The sequence below is a fragment of the Canis lupus genome, chromosome 14 (genome assembly GCF_003254725.2).
Source record: "Canis lupus dingo isolate Sandy chromosome 14, ASM325472v2, whole genome shotgun sequence".
In the NCBI taxonomy this organism is placed as follows: Eukaryota; Metazoa; Chordata; class Mammalia; order Carnivora; family Canidae; genus Canis; species Canis lupus.
In genome coordinates, this window is record NC_064256.1 from 30,020,465 (window position 1) to 30,045,566 (window position 25,102).

At 35.5% G+C, this 25,102-nt stretch overlaps 1 protein-coding gene across 5 annotated transcripts in view; it reads right to left on the reverse strand.

The window, feature by feature from the left end:
* The window catches only part of AGMO (alkylglycerol monooxygenase), a 344,484-nt gene extending 320,234 nt beyond the window's left edge, over positions 1–24,250 (reverse strand). For 2 of the 5 annotated variants that reach the window (XM_025464250.3, XM_049093642.1), the window contains exons 1-3: positions 23,921–24,241; positions 21,727–21,857; positions 9,947–10,098 (exon numbers count right to left, since the gene is read on the reverse strand). In XM_025464250.3, the coding sequence (XP_025320035.1) occupies positions 9,947–10,098; positions 21,727–21,857; positions 23,921–24,043 (406 nt within the window). In that variant the 5' untranslated portion in view covers positions 24,044–24,241. Of the gene's footprint in view, positions 1–9,946; positions 10,099–21,726; positions 21,858–23,920 lie in introns of all 5 variants that reach the window. The other 3 variants (XM_049093644.1, XM_049093643.1, XM_049093641.1) reach the window with 3 other exon arrangements.
* Between the last annotated feature and the right edge of the window lie 852 nt (positions 24,251–25,102).

Genomic DNA, 25,102 nt, shown 5'->3' on the forward strand with positions numbered 1-25,102 from the left:
TCACATCCTTTATGTAAATACCAAGGAATCCAACTGCTGGATCATTTAGGTAGAGTATGTTTAGTTTTGTAAGAAACTGACAAATTATATTCCAAAATGGCTATACCATTTTGCATTCCATCAGCAATCATGAGAATCTCTGTTGTTCCACAACCTGGCCAGTATGTGGTGTTATGAATGTTCTAGATTTGGGACATTATAACAGTGTGTAGTGGCATCTCACTATTCAATAATTTGCATTTCCCTGATTAGATGATGTGCAACATCTTTTCTTTTCTTTTTTTTTTTTTTTTTAGATTTTATTTATTTATTCATGAGAGACACAGAGAGAGAGGCAGAGACACAGGCAGAGGGAGAAGCAGACTCCATTCAGGGAGCCTGACATAGGACTTCATCCCCGGACTCCAGGATCATGCTCTGGGTGAAGGCAGGCACTAAACTACTGAGCCACCCAGGCGATCCATAGCATCTTTTCATATGCTTATTTGACATCCGTACATATTCTTCGGTGAGGTGTCTGTAAAGGTGAAGGGCCCATTTTTCACTTTGGTCATTGTTCTCTTATGGTTGACTTTTAAGAGTTCTTTGTGTATTTTGGAGAATAGTCCCACATCAAATGTGTCTTTTGCCAATGTTTTCTTCCAGCCTGGCTTCTCTTCTCACTCTCTTGACATTGTCTTTCACAGAACAGAAGTTTTTAATTTTAATAAAGTCCAGCTTGCCAAATCTTTCATAGATAAAGCCTTTGTATCATATAAAACAAATCCTTGACATATCCAAGGTCATCTAGGTTTTCTCCTAATTATCTTCTAGGAGATACCATCTAGTAATTTTAGAGTTTTGCACTTTACATTTAGGTCTACGATATATTTGGAATGAATTTTTGTGAATTCAGAGTCTGTGTCTAGATTCAATTTTTTGCATATGAATGTCCAATTGTTCTGGCACTATGTATTGAAAAGACTGTCCTGACTCCACTGTATTCCCTTTGCTCCTTTGGCAGACATCAGCTGACTATATTTATGTGAATCTATTTTTACACTCTGTATTTTGTTCCAGTGATCTATCCATCTATTCTTTCACCAATACCACACTGTCTTGGTTACTGTAGCATTGTAGTAAGTCTTTAAGTAGTGTCAGACCTCAACTTTTTATTTTCCTTCAATATTATTAATTAATATTATTTTTTTGATACTAATATAAATGGGTGTTTGTTTTTAGAAAAAGAGCACAGTTGGAGGGGAGGGGCAGAAGGAGAGAGAGAGAGAGAGAGAGAGAATATTAAGCAGGCTCCACACCCAGTGCAGAGCCTGACATGGGGCTACAACTCACAACCATAAAATCATGATCTGAGCTGAAATTAAGAGTTGGACACTTAGCTGAGCCACCCAGGTGCCCCGATGGTATTATGTTTTTAATTTCAAATTCCAATTATGCATTGCCATTATAAAAAATCTATTGACTCTTTTATATTAACCTTACATCCTGCAACCTTATTATAATTGCTTATTAGTTCCAGGATTCTTATTGTTATAGTCTTCTTATTGTTTGTTTTTAAAGATTTTATTTATTCATTCATGAGAGACATACAGAGAGAAGCAGAGACATAGGCAGAGGGAGAAGCAGGCTCCTCGCAGGGAGCCCGACATGGGACCCAATCCCAGGACTGGGATCACGCCCTGAGCCAAAGGCAGATGCCCAACCACCAAGCCACCCAGGTGCCCCATGTTATTGTTGATTCTTTTGGATTTTCTACATATACAATAAAGCCATCTGCAAACAAAGACAATTTCATTTCTTCCTTCTCAATTGCATACCTTGTATTTCCATTTCCAGTTATAGCATTAGCTAGGATGAAACAGAATTTTTCTAAATTAAATAAATAATACCAAAATAGAGTAAGAAACTTAATGGTGAATTGATATAGAAAGTTTCAAATTCATTGAAATAGAAGAATAATTTTAAATGATAAATCCAGGGTGCCTGGGTAGCTCAGTCAGTTAAGTGTCTGCCTTCGCTCAGGTCATGATCTCAGGGTCCTGGGATCAAGCCCCACATGGGGCTCCTTGCTCAGAGGGGAGTCTGCTTCTCCCTCTCCTTCTGCTCCTCCCTTCTGCTCACGTGTTCTCTCTCTCTCTAATATAAATAAATAAAACCTTTTAAAAAAATAAAAGGCAAATCTTATTGTGACTTCTCAGTTCACACTGAGTAAAATCCATGTCTTTATAATAGTTTATGAGTTCTTGCATGATCTGCCTTAACTGCCTCACATTTGTGATGCCCTTCATTTCTTGCAACTTTAATCCTCTACCATGTAGCTCCAGACACAATGATCTCCTTCCATTTACTCAAAAGGCCCATGATTTCTCTGCCTCAGAGCCTTTGCACTTGCTATCGTATCTGCCTGGTGCTCTCCCCAGAATCACATGAATTATATTCTTTTTTTTTAAGATTTTGTTTATTTATTCATAAGAGACACAGAGAGAGAGAGAGAGAGAGAGAGAGAGAGAGAAGCAGAGACACAGGCAGAGGGAGAAGCAGGCTCCACACAGGGAGTCTGATGCGGGACTCGATCCCGGGACTCCAGGATCGTGCCCTGGGCCAAAGGCAGGCGCTAAACCGCTGAGCCACCCAGGGATCCCACATGAATTATATTCTTAAAGAGCTTTAAGTCTGTGCTTAAAAGTCACTCTATCAGACAAATATTATGGATCATTCTATATAAAATTTTAATGCTCAAACCTATATGACACTTTCTATTTCTTCTAACCTGCCTTATTAGTTTTACTGCACATATCACATCCTGACATTATATTAGTAACCTACATAAGACTGTTTTGGCTTTTGTTTGAGTATCACATATGCCAATGAAAGTGAAAGCATGAAGAAGGTTTTTGATGAGTATTTATTAAATTAATAAATAAATGTTACTCCTCTCCTAAAAATCTTCCTGCCTTTATACTACATCTATGATAAATAGGCAGCAAGGTAAAGTGGGGAGAGTAGCTGAGAATTGACTTTCCTTTTGATATTGCCAGTCTACAGGATCCTATATGACCAGAATCCTGACTAACTTCCTCAGTCTCTTTCCTCCAGTTCCCCAGTACAGTTTCTTGATATTTCTCAAATTTGTCCAGCACATTCTCTCCTTGGGTACTTTGAACCAGCAGATTCCTCTGTGTAGAAAGCTCTTTCCTCAGACATTCCTAGGATGCATTCTTTACCCCATTAAAGTTTCTATTAAAATGCCACCTATTACCTCTATGAGTTCCAATAGAGGACTTACTAGACTCCTGTATCCTTCTCCCTCTATCCCAACAGCACTCCTCACTATCTGGCATAATATTACATATGTTTTATATCCGGATTTCCTTTTCTATTAGAATGCACACTTCACAAAGACAGTGGCATTTATGTTTTCACTATTAGAATTAGAATTCCTAGTATATAGTAGTTCCTCACTTAATACCTGATGAACAACTGAATGCCTAGTTCATATGATTGTTCTGGGAAGTAAATAATATAACATGTTATATTATTAATATAAAGCACCTAGTCTAGCACTTAGCAATGTAATAAACATTAATTCAATAATAATAATAATACTTAAACAGTATTTACAATGTACAAGTCACTTTCCTACCTTTAGATCATTTAAATATTTATAAAAACCCTATTTAGTACACAGTATTATCCTCACTTAATAAATGAAGAAATCAAGACAGATTAACCTGTTCCAAATCTCAGTAAGTGGCAACACTGGGAACTGAATTAAGATAATCTACTCCACCGGCAGCCCGGGTGGCTCAACGGTTTAGCGCCACCTTCAGCCCAGGGCGTGATCCTGGAGACCTGGGATGGAGTCCCACTTGGGCTCCCTGCATGGAGCCTGCTTCTCCCTCTGCCTGTCTCTCTCTCTCTCTCTGTTTCTCATGAAAAATAAATAAAATATTTTTTTTAAGAAAAGATAACCTACTCCAGAATCTATGCTTTTTAAACATTCTCCAATGGCTTTTAATAATAGTTAACTTTTAATTATTAGCATTGCTTTTAATACTATTACTATCATCACATGCATTTTCAACAGAACCCCATTTGTTTTTTATGTACACTTCTTTGAGAAAAATGATCAATATATTCAGAAATGTGGAAATATAAGAATTTAGTGTCAATTTTGTTTCCCCTGTCAGTTTCAGAGTTCATGCTATAATTATCTTTGTACTTCCCTTATTATTATTATTATAACTAATTATTAACACTTGTCATCCATAGTAGAATGAACAATCAGTGGTCAGATCTGTCATTAACAAAGCTATCTCTGGTGCCTAGTATAGGGTTAGTATACAATAGGTGATCATTAATTATTTACTGAAAAAATTAAAGCATGAATAAAAAGTGTATAACTGTAAAAAAAAAAAAAAAGTCTCTAGGTTAGTCGATAGTATTTCCAGGAATCTTCACTTATTTTCTTAGTAATTCACAGAGCAGTTTTTCTCATTGTGTTATTTTAATATGGTAACATTAAATTCAGTCACAGTTAAAATTGTTTATTAAATGAAAGAGGATAGAATTCTACCTAATTTTGCTTTTCACCATCTAGCATGGCTGTGCTCAAACTTTATGTTTGCTAATGTGTCATATACATCCAATAAGATTTTTCTAAATTTTTCTTTTGAACAAAATTACTTGGGATAAAATGTGCTTTTCCCAGGTCATATTTAATTATCATTTCAATACAATCCTGAAGGTCACCCTGACTTAAGGTCAAACTTCAGTTTTTCCTTCTTCTGCCCATTTTAAATACCTATAAATCTTTACATAAGCCTCCATCTTGCTTTCTTCATGTTGGTGTATTCATTCATTCATTTTTACTTTGTTGATGCACTCTTAAAGCATTTTTCATTTAAACTCCACAAAATTGAGAGATAAATAAAACCAATAAAATCTATCTCAAAAAAGTTAACCCCATATATGTGTGGTAAATAACTGCACATACAGTTATATGACTATATTTCTGGAAACAAATTTCAGTGCTCTTTTTGCTGAGAGGCAAGTGGACTAAGTTCTAGCACTAAAGGAAAAAAAAAATCAGGCACATTCTCTGTCTTAAGCAGAGTCACAAGCAGATCAAGAGTTAATCTTTACTCCTTCTTTGTCTTTCAATTTCATTTTGATTACTCATTTCACAGCTTTTTTAATCCCTGGAAAATATTACCGTAGCCATTCTCAAATACTCCCAACTATTCCTGGAAATATTTCCAACTTTAGTATCAATGTTCAAATATAGGCTGTTGGAGATTCCTGAAACTCTTATTCTTTATTATCAGGTATATGACCTTGCTTGTTTGATGTCTCAATGCAGGCATATTTTCAACACCTGGATGATGGCCTAAATCTTTGTTTCAAATGTGCTTTTCATATATCACCTACATTTGGAATCTAACTACATCAAAGGAAATTCAAACCATGGTTTTAAGGGTGACCACAACTGCCAGTGATAAACATAAGCTATTTCTAAGAGGCGGGCTCCTTCAAATGAGTCTTTCTGTGGAGAAATAATGCTAATCCTTCAGCGCATATAAATTTTAAGTTCTCTCTTAAAAAATGTTTAGCATCAGACATAGGACTGATTTTTCATTAAAATGAACTCAGAGGAAAATGGTTGATATAGAAAGTAATGGTGAGAAACTGGAGGTCTTAAGTAAATTGATGGGAATTCCAAGGCTACCCTTATGGATATTCTGAATGATGATGACTCAAGGACTGACAAAGTAAAAAATCATGGGAAGAGGTGAGAGGAAGTACTATAATTTAGGCCAATGCACACTGGGTGTCACTCTCAGTGATCCAATATGAATAAAATCACACTGTATTTTTAAAATAAAGAGTGAAATATACAGCAAAAAGCTATAAAAATTAGGCATATTCTTGTATTTTTTAAAAAATAAACACAAACATAGCTGAATTTAAGTCACCTTTTCTTCAATAGAGACCACAGTTCTATCAGAAAATAAAATTAATTTTAATCAATACATCTGCTTATTTTCTTTATTTAAACAATACTGGAAGTGAAGATGGTCTAAATTCAACCCCTGTTAAAAGTCAGAAAGGAAGAGGAAAAAATGAAGTTTAATAAGTCATCTACAGATGCCCACTTAATCACAACAAAATTATAGGAATGAATATAAGTAATTAAACAAAAATTATGATCACTTACCTTATTTAGATACATAAAGAGATAAATAGAAACTGAACTATACAGTTTACTTATTGAGTAAAAGAATGAGAGTTTGAGGGGATTTTATAGATTCTTATTATAACAATTTTATGGATGAACATCTTTATTTCAGAAATGAACTAAATCTTATTATAGCCCAAATGAGTAATCAATGCCTCAGAATGAGATATTAAAGATATAGTCAGGGTGAACTTCAATATACCATTCTATAGAATATGTGGGAAGACTGGCTTTATAAGTCAGGGTCCTATCAGGAGACAAAAAACACACCAGTGATTTGAAAAGTTAATGTAAAGAATTATTAACTGATAAAAAAGGAGTTAAAAGATGTAAACAGGGAGTAGTTCAGTGGTATAGAAGTAGCAACTATGAGCACAGTTACTGCCTATGGAGCTGAGAGGGAATGAACAAAGCTGGTATGTACAAATTTAGAAAATTCTCCACCCTTCTCTCCCCACCAAGTCTGAGTCAGACATCTTTGGAGAGATTGTGGCACCACAGGATTCTGGTGGTGACAGAGAGATTTGCTAGAATATACAGATCCCAGAGGGAGAATATTACAGGCAGTCCTCTGATGTGGTCCCCTGGAAGACAGAAGGTCCTACCAGAAGGTGTAGGCTACACTTAACCTATAGGGTTAACTGGCACCAATCTGCTAAGTGCCACGTGAAAAACAGCACTCTGGCAAATGGAACAAAACCCCCGCTGTTCTGATTCTGTAATATCCCTCCAATCTTTTAAAAGGACAAAGCCTAACATCAAGTGAGCTTGCAAAGGAGAAATGTCTGTAGGGTCCACCTCTAGTAACTGTTTATGCTTACAGTCACAAATAATTTCTTGGTTCTTATTTCTAAATTGGGTTACCTATGATATCATTCTGACTTCAAACTATTCACTAAGAAATCATATTGGTGGCATTATTTACTAACTAACTTAACTTTTTTTGAACTATGCATAGAGTTTGTAAACTTTAAGTACACAACTCAACATTTATTACAGATACATACATTCATGTAACCATAACCAAGATGAGATAAAGTCCATGACTAGCACTCTGGAAGGATCATCCTTGCTTCTAAATTGTAATCTTTTACATTTTAAGTGCTCCCTTAAAAATCTTTACTGGATTTTTTACATGTTTAGTATAACTAATAGGAAAGACAAAGAAAGATAATGCAACCTTTTGTATGGAGACTAAGCATGCCAGAAGCTGTTTTTAATTTAACACCTATTTAATTTTGTTATTCTACCCTTTCTTTCTAAAGATGTTAAGGTATTCTATAGAAATTATTGTGCTGCTCTTATTTTTCTGTAAGTTGATAATAATGAGCGATTAATTTCTCATTATTCCAGAGGAAAAGAGAATGAAATAAATAACAGTCTCAAATATCCCTCTGTTCTTTTGCATAAGAATAGAAATAGAATTCAAGTTTTTGAAAATAAACTTTTTTCCATACCTGTAATGTAAGAAAATTCTGTACGTGTGCAAACCAAACAAATAACACTAACAAAACAATAACAACAAAAACCCTAGCAGTAATTTGGGCTACTAAGAAATAATCTATATATAGGTAAAAACGAAAAGTGTCTATTATTTCTTCAAAACTCACAGCATTTAACATATCAACAAATGTGGAATGCATTTTTATTTTATAATTTTATTGCAAGTAGAGAAAAGAGGGCTTTTTTTCTTATTATATTATAGGACAAACATTAGGATTTTAGAAGTCCTCAAACTTCTCAGTTAAATACATTTGGCTAATTAATTAGTATGTGCTCAGTTACCCAAGAGGCTCAAGAAATTTGATATTATAAGTTTTTCTTACTCCTGTGTACTTCTAGACTTCTAGAAGTCCATTTTAATATTTTACATTGTTATTACATACAATTTAAAAGTCAACTATCATATCGAAGGTTGACACATTCAACTACTAATTTATTTTTTTCCTATGAGCTTTCCATCATAAGTCAAAAGTCTTTGAACTTATGATTAGACTTCATAGCCCGAAGGTGGTGAGTGTTTTTCCAGAAGGTTTTCAGATTTTTTTTTAATGCCTGCCTCCATTGGATTTGGTTCAAAATTTTCTAATGGGAAGCATACTTCAAATAGCCTTGATTCTATTTATTTAATATATTATTTTACTTTATTGCTCTTCCCTGAGAGCACTTAGCAATCCACATATTTTTTAAAGTTTTATATTTGGTAATATTTTGTTGGTTCTTTGTTTCCTGTTATAATGGGCTTTTAAAGATTAAGCGAATTTGCAGATTTCCCACACAAACACATCTGTCCAGGACAGTGTGATATTAGAAGGCTCCTGAAGTTAAATAATACAATGTAAATGCTTTCTGCGTTACCCATCTGCTGCATAGAAAATGAGGAAGCTTGCCAATGGGTTTATTTTAGGGAGAAAACGACTATTTTGAAATAAAATACAAAATTTGCTACATGACCATATTTTATTCCTAGTCATGTTCAATTTGGGAGTATCCTCTTGCATTTATACACAAGGAAATGATGTCAGAGGCTGACCTGTTATTTTCCCAGACAAAGGTTATCACACACAAAATAAATAACTTTTTCTAGTTTATACATTCCCTTCAAATTGTTTTAATGAATTAACATTCTTTATAGTTTCATTATGTGTAATGTTTAAAGTACTTAACAAAAATAATTTTTGCATTTAAAATTTCACTGCCTTTAAGCATAGTATTTGCCTACATTGCTTCTTCTTCCTCCATCCTCGCTTGGGAAGGATGTTTGATCACCATACTCCTACACACATTGCTCAGTTACTCATCCTGATCATGAGTCTCTTCTTGCCATCTCCCCTCTACTTTGTATTATTATTCCAGATTTCTTCCTCTTCCTTCCTTCCTCCCCACCCACTCAACCCAACCACCCACTGAAAAGTTCAGTTCTACTCTTTAGTAGGTTTTCAAAATTAGCACTTTCCCAATTTCCCTTCAGAAATGCTTTTGCATGCCTTCTTCTTCCTTAGAGACCACTTGCTCACCTTACCTTTACAATCCTTCTCCAACCTCTACTTAGCCTTAGAGAGGTTTAGACTGTTTCCTGTTCTTCCACTTACCTTTTCATAACAAAACATTTCTTTGGAAAGTACAGCCAAGAATCCCAAAAAGCAAATTCAGTGAACCAGTGAGGTAAGAGGGCTTTGTATTAAATGAGAAATTTTGCAAAACTATGGTAATACTGAAATGTATTAAGGTTAGTGCCTAGATGATTGCATTTTCATTTGCAATATGGAATTACTGCCAAGAACTTGAATCAAGCTTATGTATGACAGCTAGGATTCCATGCTGTTCCAGGGCTCTTCTGAATGACCACTGATAACTGTGATGTGAAGTCTCATATTAAGTGCAAAAGTCCACAAACTCTACCAAGCATGTTGTAATAAGAAAAACGGAAGGCAGTATATTAAAAAGTAATGCTACAACCATCACTTTCTCACCTTTTTTACAAGTTATATACAAGAGGAGTGAAAAAATGTATCTCCAATAATTTCTTTGTTTTCAAAAATGACCAGATTGTTTCCATTTAAACTTCAAACTAAACTTTTATCATTCATCTTTATACAAAATGCACGATGTTATTCATTTATTCATTCCTTCAGTATTTACTGAATACTTACTATAAGCAAAACTATTCAAAATACATTATCAATAAAACCTTGATTTGCAACTTACCATGGGCCATGCGATGGAACCAGTAGTAGCCGAAATCAACTCCTAAGAAAGTCAAATACCAAGTCCATGGAGAATCCCAAGGCAAATTGATGAGCCTGTAGTTCTCCCAGACATAAATGTAAGTGGTCAATTCAATGCTTCTAGAAAACAAGCTGGAAAAATAAAATTCACAAACAATGATTAAACCACATTTTAAATATAAAATTATGCTAAAACATTTTAGGTAGCATTTAAAAATTAAGTTATTCCTATATAAAAATAAAATTCTTTCTCTCTTCTTTTCTCACTGTTCTATCATACCTTTTAAACAGCTCAGTTTCCTTGGTATCAAAATATTTCACATGATGCTTCCTTTTTCCTCGTAGTTATCATGGATGTCAACTATTTACACTCTCAGTTTCATGGATTGTAGGATGCCATTCTCCTTTTTTTTTTTTTAATTTTTTTCTCCTTTTTAAATGTCTCTTAAAATACTTCCATGGAACTCATACAAAATAAACATGAAAAAACTACAACTTATTTTCTGTAACTTTCATTTTCAAAACTACAACTTATTTTCTGTGACTTTCATTTCCAAATCTTAACAAAGAGCACAACAAGGGTGCTTTTTAAAGGAAGTGTAAGAGGCATAAAGTTTAAAGGGGACTGCAAAAATGCCTACTATTTTAAAATACGTTAATCTCATAAAATTTGCCTTTCAATTAAAGTTGCTTCTGGCTACTATTTTCTTTATTTCTCTCTATTCCCTCCTCTCTTTTGCACACACACACGTACACATATTTTTCTGTTTTTAGATGTTATACTTAGGATCACAAATTGGATTCTTACAGCATTTCAATAATTCTTGTAGTAATATAAACTACAACTCTCAAGATATAAGGGAATAATGTTTCCCTAGAAATAAAATAAAAAATCCTAATAATCACAATGAGGTATCACATTACACCAGTCAGAGGGAGAAGACAAGAAACAACAGGTGTTGGTGAGGATATGGAGAAAAGAGAAACTTCATGCATCGTTGGTGGGAATGTGAATTGGTGCAGCCACTGCAAAAAACAGTATGCAGTTTCCTCAAGAAATTAAAAATAGAAATGCCATATGATCTTGTAAGTCCACTGCTGGGTACTCACCAAAGAAAATGAAAACACTAATCTGAAAAAAATATATACGTACCCCTTTGTTTATTGCAGCTTTACTTTCCATAGCCAAGATATGGAAACAACCCAAGCCTCCATCATAGATGAAAAAGGATAAACAAGATGTGGTAAATAGAGGCACCTGAGTTGCTCAGTTGGTTGAGCGTCTGCCTTTGGCTCAGGTCATGGTCCAGAGGTCCTGGATTTGAGCCCTGCATCAGGCTCCCTGCTTAGTAGGGAGTCGGCTTCTCCCTCTGACACTCTTCCTACCCACCCCACTCCTTCTTTCTCTCTCATGTTCACGCTCTATCTCAAATAAATAAAATCTTTTTTAAAAAGTTTTTTAAACTCGTTAAAAAACACAATTGTTTTTAAAACCCAGATACCAGAATATGTCTTACCACCTATGCTACCAAGTTTCTATACGTTATTATTTCAAGTAGTTTAAAAAAAAATACGTCATATACTTGAATTTTATTAAGCGTAGCTTTTTCTCTTGAAATTATCTATGATCAAATTTAAATTTAGACTAAAGATAATCATTCCTTTATCACTTATATAAACTTGGTTGAATTGACTTTTTCTTTTATATTTATCATTAACATGTAAAATAAACTAATCATTTTATTTAATAAAGATTCATTTATAAGCTATTAGCAAAAGAGGAAATTGTTAAACATTCTAATTTTAAATAAAAGCTGAAAAAAGCTCAAATTAGTATATTTATTAAAATTCACCATTTTAATAGTATTTCCCTTTGACAGTGAGTATCTATGAATTAGCATGTAACTGAGTCTTTTGAAGATCATGAGCCTTTAATTTTAATCTACTTTTGATTTTATGATATGACTATAACTATGATTTAATAGTATTAAAATTGTCTTGTATTTTGAGGGCTTCATGTTATTAATCTGTAACATAAAACACTAGGTTATGCCATAACAGCATTAATACAAATAATGACTAGAAATGTCAAATACCTACATTTTTGAAAAGGACTACACATTATCAGATCTTAAAACCCAATTTTCAATTTGATTGTTGGTTCCTAAAGTGGCTCCTCTATGTGGAAAGCAAGGAAAAACCAAAGAAAGTGCAAACCACTCCACAATGGTGGGTAGTAGTTTTATTTATTTATTTTTTTTAATTTTTTTTTAATTTATTTATGATAGGCACACAGTGAGAGAGAGAGAGGCAGAGACACAGGCAGAGGGAGAAGCAGGCTCCATGCACCGGGAGCCCGATGTGGGATTCGATCCCGGGTCTCCAGGATCGCGCCCTGGGCCAAAGGCAGGCGCCAAACCGCTGCGCCACCCAGGGATCCCCGGGTAGTAGTTTTAATAAGGAAAAAAACTTACACAGAAGACTTGTCTTGGGCAGCCTCAAGATAAATAATCTTTACTTGCCTGCTAGTCACATATTCAGTCCAGATGGTCTCAACACCTTACTCTCTTAAGGTTTCATCCTTAAAACTAGTATGGGAATAGTTGTAGAATATACATTCCAAGGACGGGGTGAAGGAAAGGAGACTGATTGCCCAAGTCCAGTTTGAGGGTCATGCAGTGGACACATTCTCCCAATGACCTTCTCCGACAATTATATGGCTAGAAAGAGCAGTTTTGTCTCTGAGTGTGAGTTCTTGACCAAAGGAAACTGTTTATGCAGAACCCCTGTCATGACCCAGGCCATGCCCTAGATATTTCAGAATCCCTATCAAAATGCCTCTGACTCTGCTTGTAGGAACTGCATGGGCTTCTTTTCTCGTCTGGTCCTCCAGAGAGCCAACCTGTGCAGGTGTGTAAACTACTAGACATGACAAGGTAATCCCCAGTGACTATTTTTAGATATGCAGACAAGAACTAGGACAAGCATTCTGGGATAGTCACATACAAGTGTTTGGGGTCCGTCACGAGATAGAACTGCCCATGGGCCAGGAGCACCCACAATGTTCTGAGGAATTCAAAAACTTAAAATGTAAAACTTGTCTTCCAATTTATTATTATGTTTATTATTATTATTATTATTATTATTATTTTAAATATTTTATTTATTTATTCATGAAGGACAGAGAGAGAGAGGCAGAGACATAAGCAGAGGGAGAAGCAGGCTCCATGCAGGAAACCCAATGCAGAACTCGATCCCAGGACTCTGGGATCATGCCCTGAACCAAAGGCAGACTGCTGAGCCACCCAGGTGTCCCTATGTTTATTATTATTATTATTATTATTATTATTTTATTCATTATTTTGTTCATGGCAAATTATGCTTAGAGACTATCTTTGTTAATTTATTTAAGGCAGATTTGCTGTAGGAATTATAATTTAGAATAGTAATATTTCACAAGCCAGTAGCATACAGGATCATGCCTCTTCATAAGCCAATAAAGAAATAAAAACTCCAAACCAGTGATAGATTAATTACACTATTGTTTTAGGCAAAAGGGAGATGGAAGAAATAAAGTCCAGATTTAGTGAAGGTATAGCTTTTTCTATGGGTTGGCTCTTGGAAGAATTAGTGGAGCCAATCAAGAGCTGATGTCTAGCTGCCAGCACAAATTGAAAGTCTCTTGTTGCTAGAGAAGCACAGTGCTGGCAGAACAAAGGCACCAGTGTTAATGGGCAAGATGATTTCTTTCATGGGGCCGCTGCACGGTCTCCACCACTGCCAATGAAGAGTAGCCTTGCCATGGCAGGAGCTAATGTCCCACGGTCTTCAGAGAGTGATTTAGGTCAGTAAAGAACAGCCTTGCCTAGGCTGAACATTTTCTTTAAGTCCTCACAAATTCTTGAGTTTAAATGTCCATTGTATCATATGGCCATATCAAAAGCACTCAGTAGCATCATAATATGATGACATTGTCTTACCAAGGCTTCCTCGACGTGAAGTAATTCACTCTTAGATCAAAGCAACTTCCCTTGCACTATAAACAAGCAGATCTGCAATCACGACAAACTAATATACAACATTTATCAAGGTGGGAGAAAGAACAAATTTTATCCTAAAGCATGTTAGCTTGGTTAGAAACTTTTATATACTTAGACAAGGGCTTCTTGACAGTGTCATTACTGACATTCATTCAAGACAATTCTTTATTGTTGGGGTCTATTATGTGGAAAAAGTTACTCGAATTATGAAATTTTACAATTGCTTCCTATTATCCATTAATAGAGGACTAACCATATAAAATTCAACTTTTAAGTAAAAAACAGTGAATAATATCAATTTTGTTTGGCTCAATCTAACAATTTCTCTAAAATAGGGATTCTAAACCTTGATATTATTCCCATTTGGGCCATATAACTCTTTGTTGTGAGGACCTGTCCTGTGAATTGTAGAATGTTTAGCAGCATCCCTGGGTCTCTATTTTTTTAAGATGTATTTATTTATTTTAGAGAGAGAGGGAGGGATGAGGAGAGAGAGGGAGAACAAAAGTGAGCAGGGGAGTGGCAGAGGGAGAGGGAGAAAAAGAATCCCAAGTAGATGCCTCACTGAGCTTTAAGCCCAATGAAGGACTTGATCCCATGACTCTGAGATCAGGACCTGTGCCAAAGCCAAGAGTCAAATACCTAACTGACTGAGCCACCAGGTACCTCCTCTTGGGTCTCTATTTACTAGATACTGGTAGCACAGCTCTGCCACCCAGTTATGACAACAAAATGCTAAAACATTTCTTGAGAGGCACAAGTGTTCCACTCAATAATCCTTAAAAAAGATTAATCCAGGAAGAAAAAACTTTAAAACTTAGAAAATAGTACAAAAAGTTGAAATAATCTATAGCTTATTGCGTAAACTTTAGTACATGCTATTAAAGCAGATCCATTTATGGATTTACTGAATCATTCAATAAATTCAAGTTGAAGGCCTGCGAGGTGCCAGGTAAAACATGAAACTAGGAGGACACACTGGTGAACACGGCATTCATAATCACCTGTCTCATCAGTGTTCCATCCATTCAGAATCTCTCTTTTTTTTTTTTAAAGTGCTATCTCCCTTGCCTGTTCCACAGACAATTGAAATAGGCTTTAGAGATACTAAGACTTCAATAAAAGAAAGAGGGTCCCAGGAAAAGTGTAAAACTTCCACTTGCAAAACAAAGAGAACCTGCCTGCAATTGAAAATACATTTTTATTTCCTGTACAGGTGCCAGGTCTTGAGCAGACACCCAATTTATTACTCTGTAAACTTACTTATTAGGGTTGACACAAATCGAGCTGAAATATGCCTGACATACTACAGTCAAGACTTTTTTTTTCACACTTTAGCAAGAAGCCAAACCTTCCCCAAAGCAAAGGGAAAAAGGGGAAAAGCTGTGGGAGTTAAACTCCCTGCTTTCTATCAGCAAGATGAATATGATCCTCTTCCATCATAGATGGGAAAAAACAGCCATGGAGTACCCACAGCTAAAAACAATTCAGCAAAGGGATACAGCTGGGAAATGATTATCAAGCTCTGGAAAGCCCTTGATTGCAGGAAATAGCACCTACATTTTCAAAAATGTTCCCACCAGACCCTGAATCATAAACCAAAGCTCCCTTCCTCTTTTTCTTCCCAATTCCTCTGTCCTCTCCCAGCCTTGACCTCCAGCATATGACTCTGCACTGTGGAATTCGAACTTCAACTCTCTGTGGGAAGAGACATATGTAATATGTATGAATGTAGTGAGCTTTCTTTATCATATGGAGATGAAATTTGGGGAAGCATAGAGCTTTATATAACCAAACACTAGATCCTTTTTACTCAATAATTTTGAATGCAAGACGAAGAAATGGTCTAAATATAAGGAGACATGAGAATCCTCTAATCAACAACCTTCATTTATAGAGCTTTCCTCCTATTGTCTTTTTTCTTCATGATTTCTCCTCAAATAATTTCAATTTCTCTTGCATCTAAGATGTTTCTGGCAAATGAAAGGTAGCATTTTATATAACATTTCTCTCAAAACTTAAAAATTGTCCTGTCAGTATTTAGTTACTCAATTGCTATTCCAGGTCTGATCCCGAATTTTTAAAAAGATGAAGTTAATTTATAATGTTAAAACTTAAAAATAATCAGTGCATTGGAATAAATATTAATTGGAGATTGAGAATTACAAAGCTATGCAGTTCTCAAAGTCATCTTAGTTTGAATATACCCAGCATCAAAAGCAAAAAGGTAGGGATCCCTGGGTGGCGCAGTGGTTTAGCACCTGCCTTTGGCCCAGGGCGTGATCCTAGAGACCTGGGATCGAATCCCATGTCGGGCTCCTGGTGCATGGAGCCTGCTTCTCCCTCTGCCTATGTCTCTGCCTCTCTCTCTCTCTGTGTGACTATCATAAATAAATAAACATTTTTTAAAAAAAAAAAAAAAGCAAAAAGGTAACATTGGATAGGTTGTCCACCCTTCAGCATCTTAGGGCTAATTTAAAATATGAGAAAATTAGGCTAAAAGGACCCTAAAATTTTCTAACTCTCAAATACTCTCATAGTCTAGTCATACATTAAGCAAGTGAAATTTGATGTGATGCTTTTATTGTAAACACAACATTTCAAAGCGACTCGAAATGAAATTTTGTACTCAGAACCCACAGATATCTGCCAATTTATACTATTTCATCACTGTCATTAGAGCTGTGTGTCTTGTCTGATTTGGCTAGATAATGCAAAATGGAAGAAAATCAATAGAACATTTTTTGTTTCTAATAATCCTGTCTTCTAAGCCAGAAAATAAAACAATATTTGAACAGGATCATTCTAAATATTCTTACAAGCTTCAGAAAGTTAGAAAAGAATATGGTTGGACTATATATACGGATTTTTCCAAGAAATTTTGTTGTTTATTTATTTCAAAATCTCCTAAACCTAGTCCAGGAACTTGCCCTATCTTAAAGCTACTGCCACTTTTGCTCCATCTAGTGGAATATTGATTTTTGCTCAGTATTAACAGAATACGTAATACAACCTCCACCTCCTAAAGACAGATAACATTTGTACTGATAGTTCTTGCTGCGAAATGACATTACATTGATGATGCAATCACTTAATTTCTTTTTACAACAACCAGGAAACCTATGGACTTTTATAAATAGAACGTGGTAAATTTGGAAGAAGCAAATTCACTACATTCTTTACTTTGCAAGATGTAAATTACTTGAAGTAATTCCATTTCTCTACTGAATAAGTACAAGGAAGCTTGCTTGCATCATTAGGGAGGGTTAGCCTAATAGCAACCTCTGAAATTCCACAATTAACAACGAAGACAAAGTCTATTTACAAAGTTTGAGATAAAAGTTGAGAGGAAATCGGATATTCTCCCCAGCAAACATAATTAACAAACCAACAAATTTCAAAACGGTATTATCTTCACCTGTAGTGTTAATAAAAATTTAGGTAAATAAAAAGAATATTAATAATGAAATATCGTAATTAACAGTACATAAATGCATTCTCTCTTATTTTGAAAAAGGAATAACTATTTATTAAAGTCCTCACCCAAAATGACAGGCAATGATTTGTTAGTAGTCTGATGTCACCAAAGGCAGTACTGCCTCTGATACCACAGTCTAGTATAAAAACTCAGTATACAATTTTCCTTTATTCTCCAATCCCACCCCAAGGAGTCAAAGTATTTTAAAGAAATTTAATTTCCTCCTCTCTAATTTTTTTTTAATGAATTGAAACTTTCTTGTCAGGAATGGAAAATTCTGTGGCAGTCATGGCCAGTAAAACTGTGCATATGTATGGTTGAATATCGTGGAGCTGGCTCCATAGTAAAAATTGGCAATGACCCATATGTATTAAAAGTGGAGTGTCCCCAACTTATTTGAAAATTTACCTACTTAAATTATCCCTCAGCCTATTGCAATTTGATTTATAATCTGCTGTTTCAACAGACTAAATGAACCCATTAAAAACAAACATACTGTAGATATTTATATCGGGAATAAAATTTCTCTGGGGAGGATGCAATTTATGGAAGCAGAAACATTGGAAGGAAGTAACAAATTGAGGTCCTGGTTTTCTAATGAAGAATTGGAAATTGGGTTCTGCTTAAATAAGCAGGGGGAAAAAAAGAGATGTGATTATTTTTCACTCATTAGCATTTAAGTCAGTAGCAGGATATTTCACAAGTTTTAGATAGATTTTTTTAAAGTAGGTTTAGTAAGTATTTTGTTAAGTTTAATTTTTTATAGTCACATATGCAAGTAATTGATAGGCAGATTATCTACGTATGCTACACGACATTTAACTATTATAAATACGAATATCTGTCTATAACTTCAGAACTAGATTCTAACGAGGAAGAGTCTGTCTACTAGATTCCAGAAGAGCAAAACAGATGCAGGTCTGCCCAGAATCTGGTTCTTAGGACACATGGGCTTTTATTACACGTCACGGTCTGTCTGACAGGCTTATAAACAAGATATAATCTTGTCTATGATTAATATTTTCCCTTACATAAATATTTGAAAGTCACAGTATGTATCTTTTCTATCAATATGCTAAGTGTGCTACTAATCTTCAAGATACTTGGACTTTTATGTAATAATGAAATTGAGATCTTCAAACAAACATTGTTTTTCCTCAAAGTCTGCATACAGCATTTCCATTACATGAATGGCAAAGTGGAAAAACATGTTCATGGTTTCACTTTGATTTCCACAATTTCTTTTGTCAGAGGCCATATGCCTACTTGGAATTATTATCCGACATGTAATTCCTCACAAGTAGATTAACAAATGGTATAGTACCATTTTTCTCACAATCATGTATTTTAAGGATGTGGCAAGCCCCTGTTGCTGGTGTAGAAAATGAAATTAGTCCCTTGGAGAGGGTTTGATCAATGCCGTGTTAATCTAAACTTCAGCTGTTAATGATTTGCACGAGGATTCCCCTTGATGCTGAAATATTGTTTTAAGAGTTTCTGTTAAATCCCCCTTCCTGTCTTTTGCTGAAAGGGGATTGAGTGGAGTGGATCCTGTGGATCAGCTTTCCTTCTCTGCTTGTGTGTGTGTGTGTGTGTGTGTGTGTGTGTGTGTGTACTTAATAGGAACAAAATAAATAAGAATATTTTAAAATTTCTTTTTCAGATCATTCGCTTTGCTGAAATGTTCTAGATAAAAGGTTATAAAAGATGAAATTCTCATAAAACTTACGAAAGTATCCACATTTCATAATTTGGAATTGCTGGCCACATCTACAAGAACAACAACAGCAACAAGCATTTTTCCGTTCCCATTCAAAATGCAACTAGGAAACATATACTCCATTCAAGTTCACAACATTTTACCTTTCTCTCAGAGGGCACCAGGATGAACAGCTTGTGTTAGTTTAAGGAGCGTTGTGGGTAGTGGGCTGTGAAGGGAAGTTGCTGCGTGTTTCATCCCTGAAGGACTGCTTTGTTTTGATCTCTCCCATTCTCTCTCCTGTCTTTCTTTTTTTCCTTCTCTCCTTCCTCCCCATCTCCCTTATGCTTTGGGGGTTCGTTTTTAGCAAATACACACACACACACACACACACACACACACATATGTAATTATATATATGAAATATATATATATTTGATTCTTATATATCCTGTTAAAACCCCGTACCCTGTTTTTTAACCACACTGCTTAGAAGAAATATAGTATTAAGGATGCAGTTTATATTTCTAGTAGTTATCATGTTATGATAAGAGGATAATCTAACTCTGCTTGTTACCAAAGTCCACCTTGAAAAAATAAAAGTAATGCTCAAACATTCATTCAGCTTGATGTCTCCTTGATTTCTTAATAAATTCATTCCAACTCAACAAAATGTGTGATCTTTAATTATACCTGAGGGCAATTCTCAATTATCATGTTATTCTTACAGTTTGTCAGTTGTATAATTTCCATAAACCTGTACACTTAACTTCCTCAGAATAAACTACAGTAACCAACTGGGTAGTTTCAATGATCAATTCTATGTATCCTTTCAGCATGTTGAATGTATTTCTTGCTCAATTCTGTTCGAGGAGACATGAAACAGAGGAAATTATGTATAATTATGAACTCTTATTTAGTGTATTATGGGAATTAACTGCAAATAATTTGAGATATTATCCTCTAATTCTGACAGCAATGTGAAACCATAGGAGTGGATTTTCAGAGTCATTATTATGATAATTATCAGAATTATTACTATTATTTTATACCCACTAGTCTACTTTTCCATAGTAACATTTATGAAAGAAATTTTCACCTTTAGGTTACTTCCTATCTAAATAGTTTTATGCAATTATATGAAATTTTTCTACTTTTCTCAGATATCTTTAGGTTTTATTTTTGAAAAATCTATCTTGGTTTGCCACTGAGTGGTTCATAGAAACATTCTGAAGCAATGAGCACTAGTCAGAAATAAAGCTCTTAAAACAGTAAAAGAAGCAATGGGTGAGATGTAGGAACGGGAACATTCATCAGCAATGCAAAGCACAGAGTTTTAAGGGAATCTTTGGTCACCCTCTGCCTCTTTGTTAAATCCTCACATTAATATGAGGTTAATTTAATGTTAAATCCTCACATTAAAGAGCTTCCCATGCATTTCTTCTGCTTTCTCCTCTGCCTACATTATAATTTACTCTTCCTAAAAAGTAGTAGGTCATTTATTATTTACTGTTTGGTTCCTTTATCATCTAATCTTATCATCAACATAAAACTATAAAAATATGAAATTAAAAAAATCTAGGATGTACCAGACATCATTCCAGGCATAATAGTTAAAACTATGAAGAAGAAACCTCTTGCTCGCGAATTGCATGCAATTTATCAGGGAGGACTGGAAAGAAAACGGGTAAGCATAATGCCATGTGACAATTCTATATCTGAGGTAAACACAAGATTCCCTGGGACCACAGTGAAGTGATACCTGAAGTACGTTGGAGAACAGAAAAGATTCACTGAACAGTGTGACCCTTTAAGAGAAGTCTTTGCTTAGACTTAAGAAATGAATCAGAGTCAGCCACGTGAATGGCTTTCCAAGCAGAGGGAAGCATGTGTGACATCTGGGCAATGGCAAGTGGTAGAGTATGGAAGGAACAAATATTGCAAAGGGGGAAAGAGTATGAAGGGAGCAAAAGTACAGGTAGATAGACAAAGGCTTCTATAGATCATGGGAAAAAATTCAGACATTATCCTTGGGCAAGATGGAACCTGTGAAAAATTTTCACCAGATCCACATTATGAAAATATTTGACTGAAAATGAGCACTAGAGACAACTTGGGAGGCCATGTAGTAATTCAACCCTTTCTGCAATCTTTATTAGGGAGTGACTGTACCCCAGGTTACTTAGCGTGTGAATTTGCCTGAGGCAAAATTGATTTTCCAGGAGATAACTAGACCATAACTCAGGGTTGGGCCTAGGGTAAGGCAAGAAAAACCTTTACCTTGGGCACAAAATTTAAGGGGGCAGCAGTAAACTCAGTAATCAAGATAAGTAATATTTAGAGCAGTATCTTTAAAAATGTATACAAAAACAAATCTATGCTGAATAAAATATCAAAAATTTAAATAATGACAGAAACTGAATTCTTTGGGGATTTATGTGTATATGTGAAAATAGAGAAATTCTCCATATGGTGGGTTCCTTTTCCATCTTACTTAGAGAATTTTGGCTCATTCACTCACTGTGGCTAACCTACTAACTCACCTTGGAAGCCGAGAAAAAACACCGGCTGATATTGATGTTAATGCATCATCCAAACGACCTGGTGGCTTCCCTTTGAGAATCCAGCTGATGACCAGTTCAAGAAGCATTAAGGAAATGAAAAATGGAGTTGCCTGGAAAGGAAATGGCACAAAAAAAGATGTTATTGTGCTTGGTATGAAATTCTTCCACATTTCCTGATTAGTCATTCCAGAAGTCAGAGGCCCAGAGTGACATCTCATAGCAGGAGAAGGTATATACTTATCCTACAGGATCATTTCCTCCCAACAGGCAAAGTAATCTATTTATTTTGGATATATATGAAAAAGGTGCTCAAAATCTATCATCCAATTTGGAAATGAAATATAACATAGATGTAACCATGATATTTCTGCCAAGAAAATAATAAGATTAGGATGGACAGGTTTCAAGTTAGAGCTAAAAAAAAAATACATTTTAAAAAAGATTTTATTTATTTATTTATTTATTTATTTATTTATTTATTTGACAGAGAGAGAGAGAGAGAGAGCACAAAGCAAGGGGAGTGACAGGCAGAGGTAGAGGGAGAAGCAGACTCCCCGCTGAGCAGGGAGCCTGATGCCGGACTGGATCATTACCTGAATGGAAGGCAGACTTAACCAACTGAGCCACCCAGGTGCCCCTAAAAATACATATTAAATAAGCACAAAAATCAGAAGTCTATTATCTCCATGACTAACACAGACCCTCTTTACAAGGCTTCACTTAGGACACATGCATTGCTAGTTTTTCATATTAGAATTACAGGAATGACAAAATTGAAATTGTGGAAACAAAGCATTTTCTTCCAAGTATTTTAGGGAATATGATCACTTAAAATGTGTATTTAAAACATCATTCAGGGGCACCTGGGCGGCTCAGTCTGTTAGGCATCTGCCTTTGGCTTGGGTCGGGGTTTGAACCCCACACCTGGCTCCTCGCTCAGTGGGAAGTATGCTTCTCCCTCTCCATCTGCCTTTATCCTCGCTCATGCTCTTTCTCTCTCTTTCCCTCTCTTGCTCTACACACACTCTCTCTCAAATAGATAAATAACATCTTTAAAAAAATTTTAAAAATCTAAAACATCATCCAAGTTTTATTCACTCAGATTTAGTTTTGTGCTATGGTAAGTGTTTTTAGGCTCCACTATGGATAACAAATATTGAACGAAGTTTGGTGTTAAATGCAAAAGGTAATGACTTATGAAGATGTGAGTACCACATTTTTCTCCTTAGAAAACTCAGAAAGGAATAATATCAAATCCTGAAAGTTACGGGTTTCACTCACTTGGAAACTGGTCATGAGTACTGAATTTTCTAAACTGAACTCCCAAGAACATATTCTCTGATGTCATTTTTTTCCCCTTATTTCTGGTCTGAACTAGTAAGTGTTATAGGAACAACTTTGACAGGGTGGGGAACTTAGGTATTCAAGTTCTAATTCTGGATATTTCCACTTCCAATCATAGCCAGGAACCAGAAGTAAAAAGTGCCTCTGAACACTTCAGAATTTCAAAGAAAACTTGGTTCAAGTTCAAACTTAGGAAGTCAGAGTTAGACTCAGCTCTATATCCATTCTGCAGAACTACTCTACTAAATTCAAGAGGAAATAGTTTCCTGGGAGGTGGTTTGCCCTTTAAAACCAAAACTGTTACAAAGTTTACTGATGTCATATAACCATTTGACACTGAGCTTCTGACAGCTAAATTTGTTACACCACTGTATCTAGGAAAACTTTGTAAAGTTTTATCACATTCTGCAGTGACATATCCAAGGAAAGGAGTTTAACAGGAGAAATTGGTTACACATACTGTATGGAAATTCAAGTAGAAATTCTAATTGTGTTCCATGCCTTTATAAAACAGAATTGTTTTTTATTAGAATTTAATAATTTGAAGAACGAAAGTGAACAAAAACCCCAGGATGTGTTTAGCTTACTTATTATTTTTTTAAAGATTTTATTTGTTTATTCATGAGAAACACAGAGAGAGAGGCAGAGACACAGGCAGAGGGAGAAGCAGGCTCCATGCAAGAAAGCCCAATGTGGGACTCGATCCTGGAACCCCAGGATCACGCCCTGGGCCAAAGGCAGGCACTAAACTGCTGAACCACCTAGCGATCCCCTAGCTTACTTATTATTAAGAAAAAAGCAACAGTAGTCTCTTCCCAGAGAGTCTCACCTGTTTTACATAATCAGGCACCTCTTCCAGTATTTGGAATGACGTTTCATTGGGCTTCATCATGTAAAACATCATGCGAATTCTCTGGGAAACTGAAACATCCTGTTGGGCTTCTGGGTTCATGTCTGCCCTTGTCTGATTCCCAGCTGGAGAATATTTGTGATTCAGTGGTTGAAGCCAGAGGCTGAACAAAGAGGACGAGAGCTGTGCTGCACAGAACAAGCTCTTTGTCAGAGAACAGCTAGAAACAAAGCTCCATGGAGAACACAGCCAAGAGCCTGCGTAGAGACAAGAAAATACAGGGATCAAGACAGAGTTCAGAGTTCAGCGGTGCAGGACACGTGAGGAGGGAAAGGGGAGGAATCATGCCCAAATCTAAGATAAACACTGGAGTTTGACTGTAGGTGGAGTAACTTAACATTAAAAAGAAGTGGAAAAACAGACAAACAAAACAAAAACATGATACAGCCTTAGAAAGGGGAAGAAAAAAAAAAAAGAAAGGGGAAGAAAAAAGTGCTAACAAGTGAAAGTTCACTCTGAAAAAGTGTATGGCAATTCAAGACTCAGATCACGAAAGGAAAATTCTTTTTTGTTTTGTTTTGTTTTGTTAACTTCACGTCGTGTTCAGTTTGTAGTCTTCCTCGCAGAGTCTTATTTCCTGAAAGGACAGGGTGCTCTAATCTCACTTAGTAAGACTAAGCGCAAAGTCAATAAGCACTGAATATATCAGACTGGTTATTGCCTATAGATTTCTGAATTTGTATGATGTTAACTTCTGAATGTTTGCAAACCAATTTAGGGGCATTTGGTTTATTACATGATCTATCATGTTTAATGGAACCTTGACTAATCACACCTGTATTCTTCTGAGTGCTTATGGGGACTCTGAAGAATCTGCTAAGATGTTGCTGCATGTCCATATTTGTGTTCTGTAGGAGGAGCACAAGTTGATTATGCCTTTTAGGGAGATTAGAGGGCACATTCCACTTTGAATAGTCAATTCTGCTGTTATATGACATACATGCTGATAAAAATCAGTATATTATGCAAAGCTGTGCAATGAAAACAATGAGGCATATGAGAAAAATAGGATTTGAGTGCAATACTGAAAAGTTTTGTAATGATCCATAAGGAAAAAAAAAGAAGATTGAGACCTGATAAAAATTATAGTACACTTTTCTA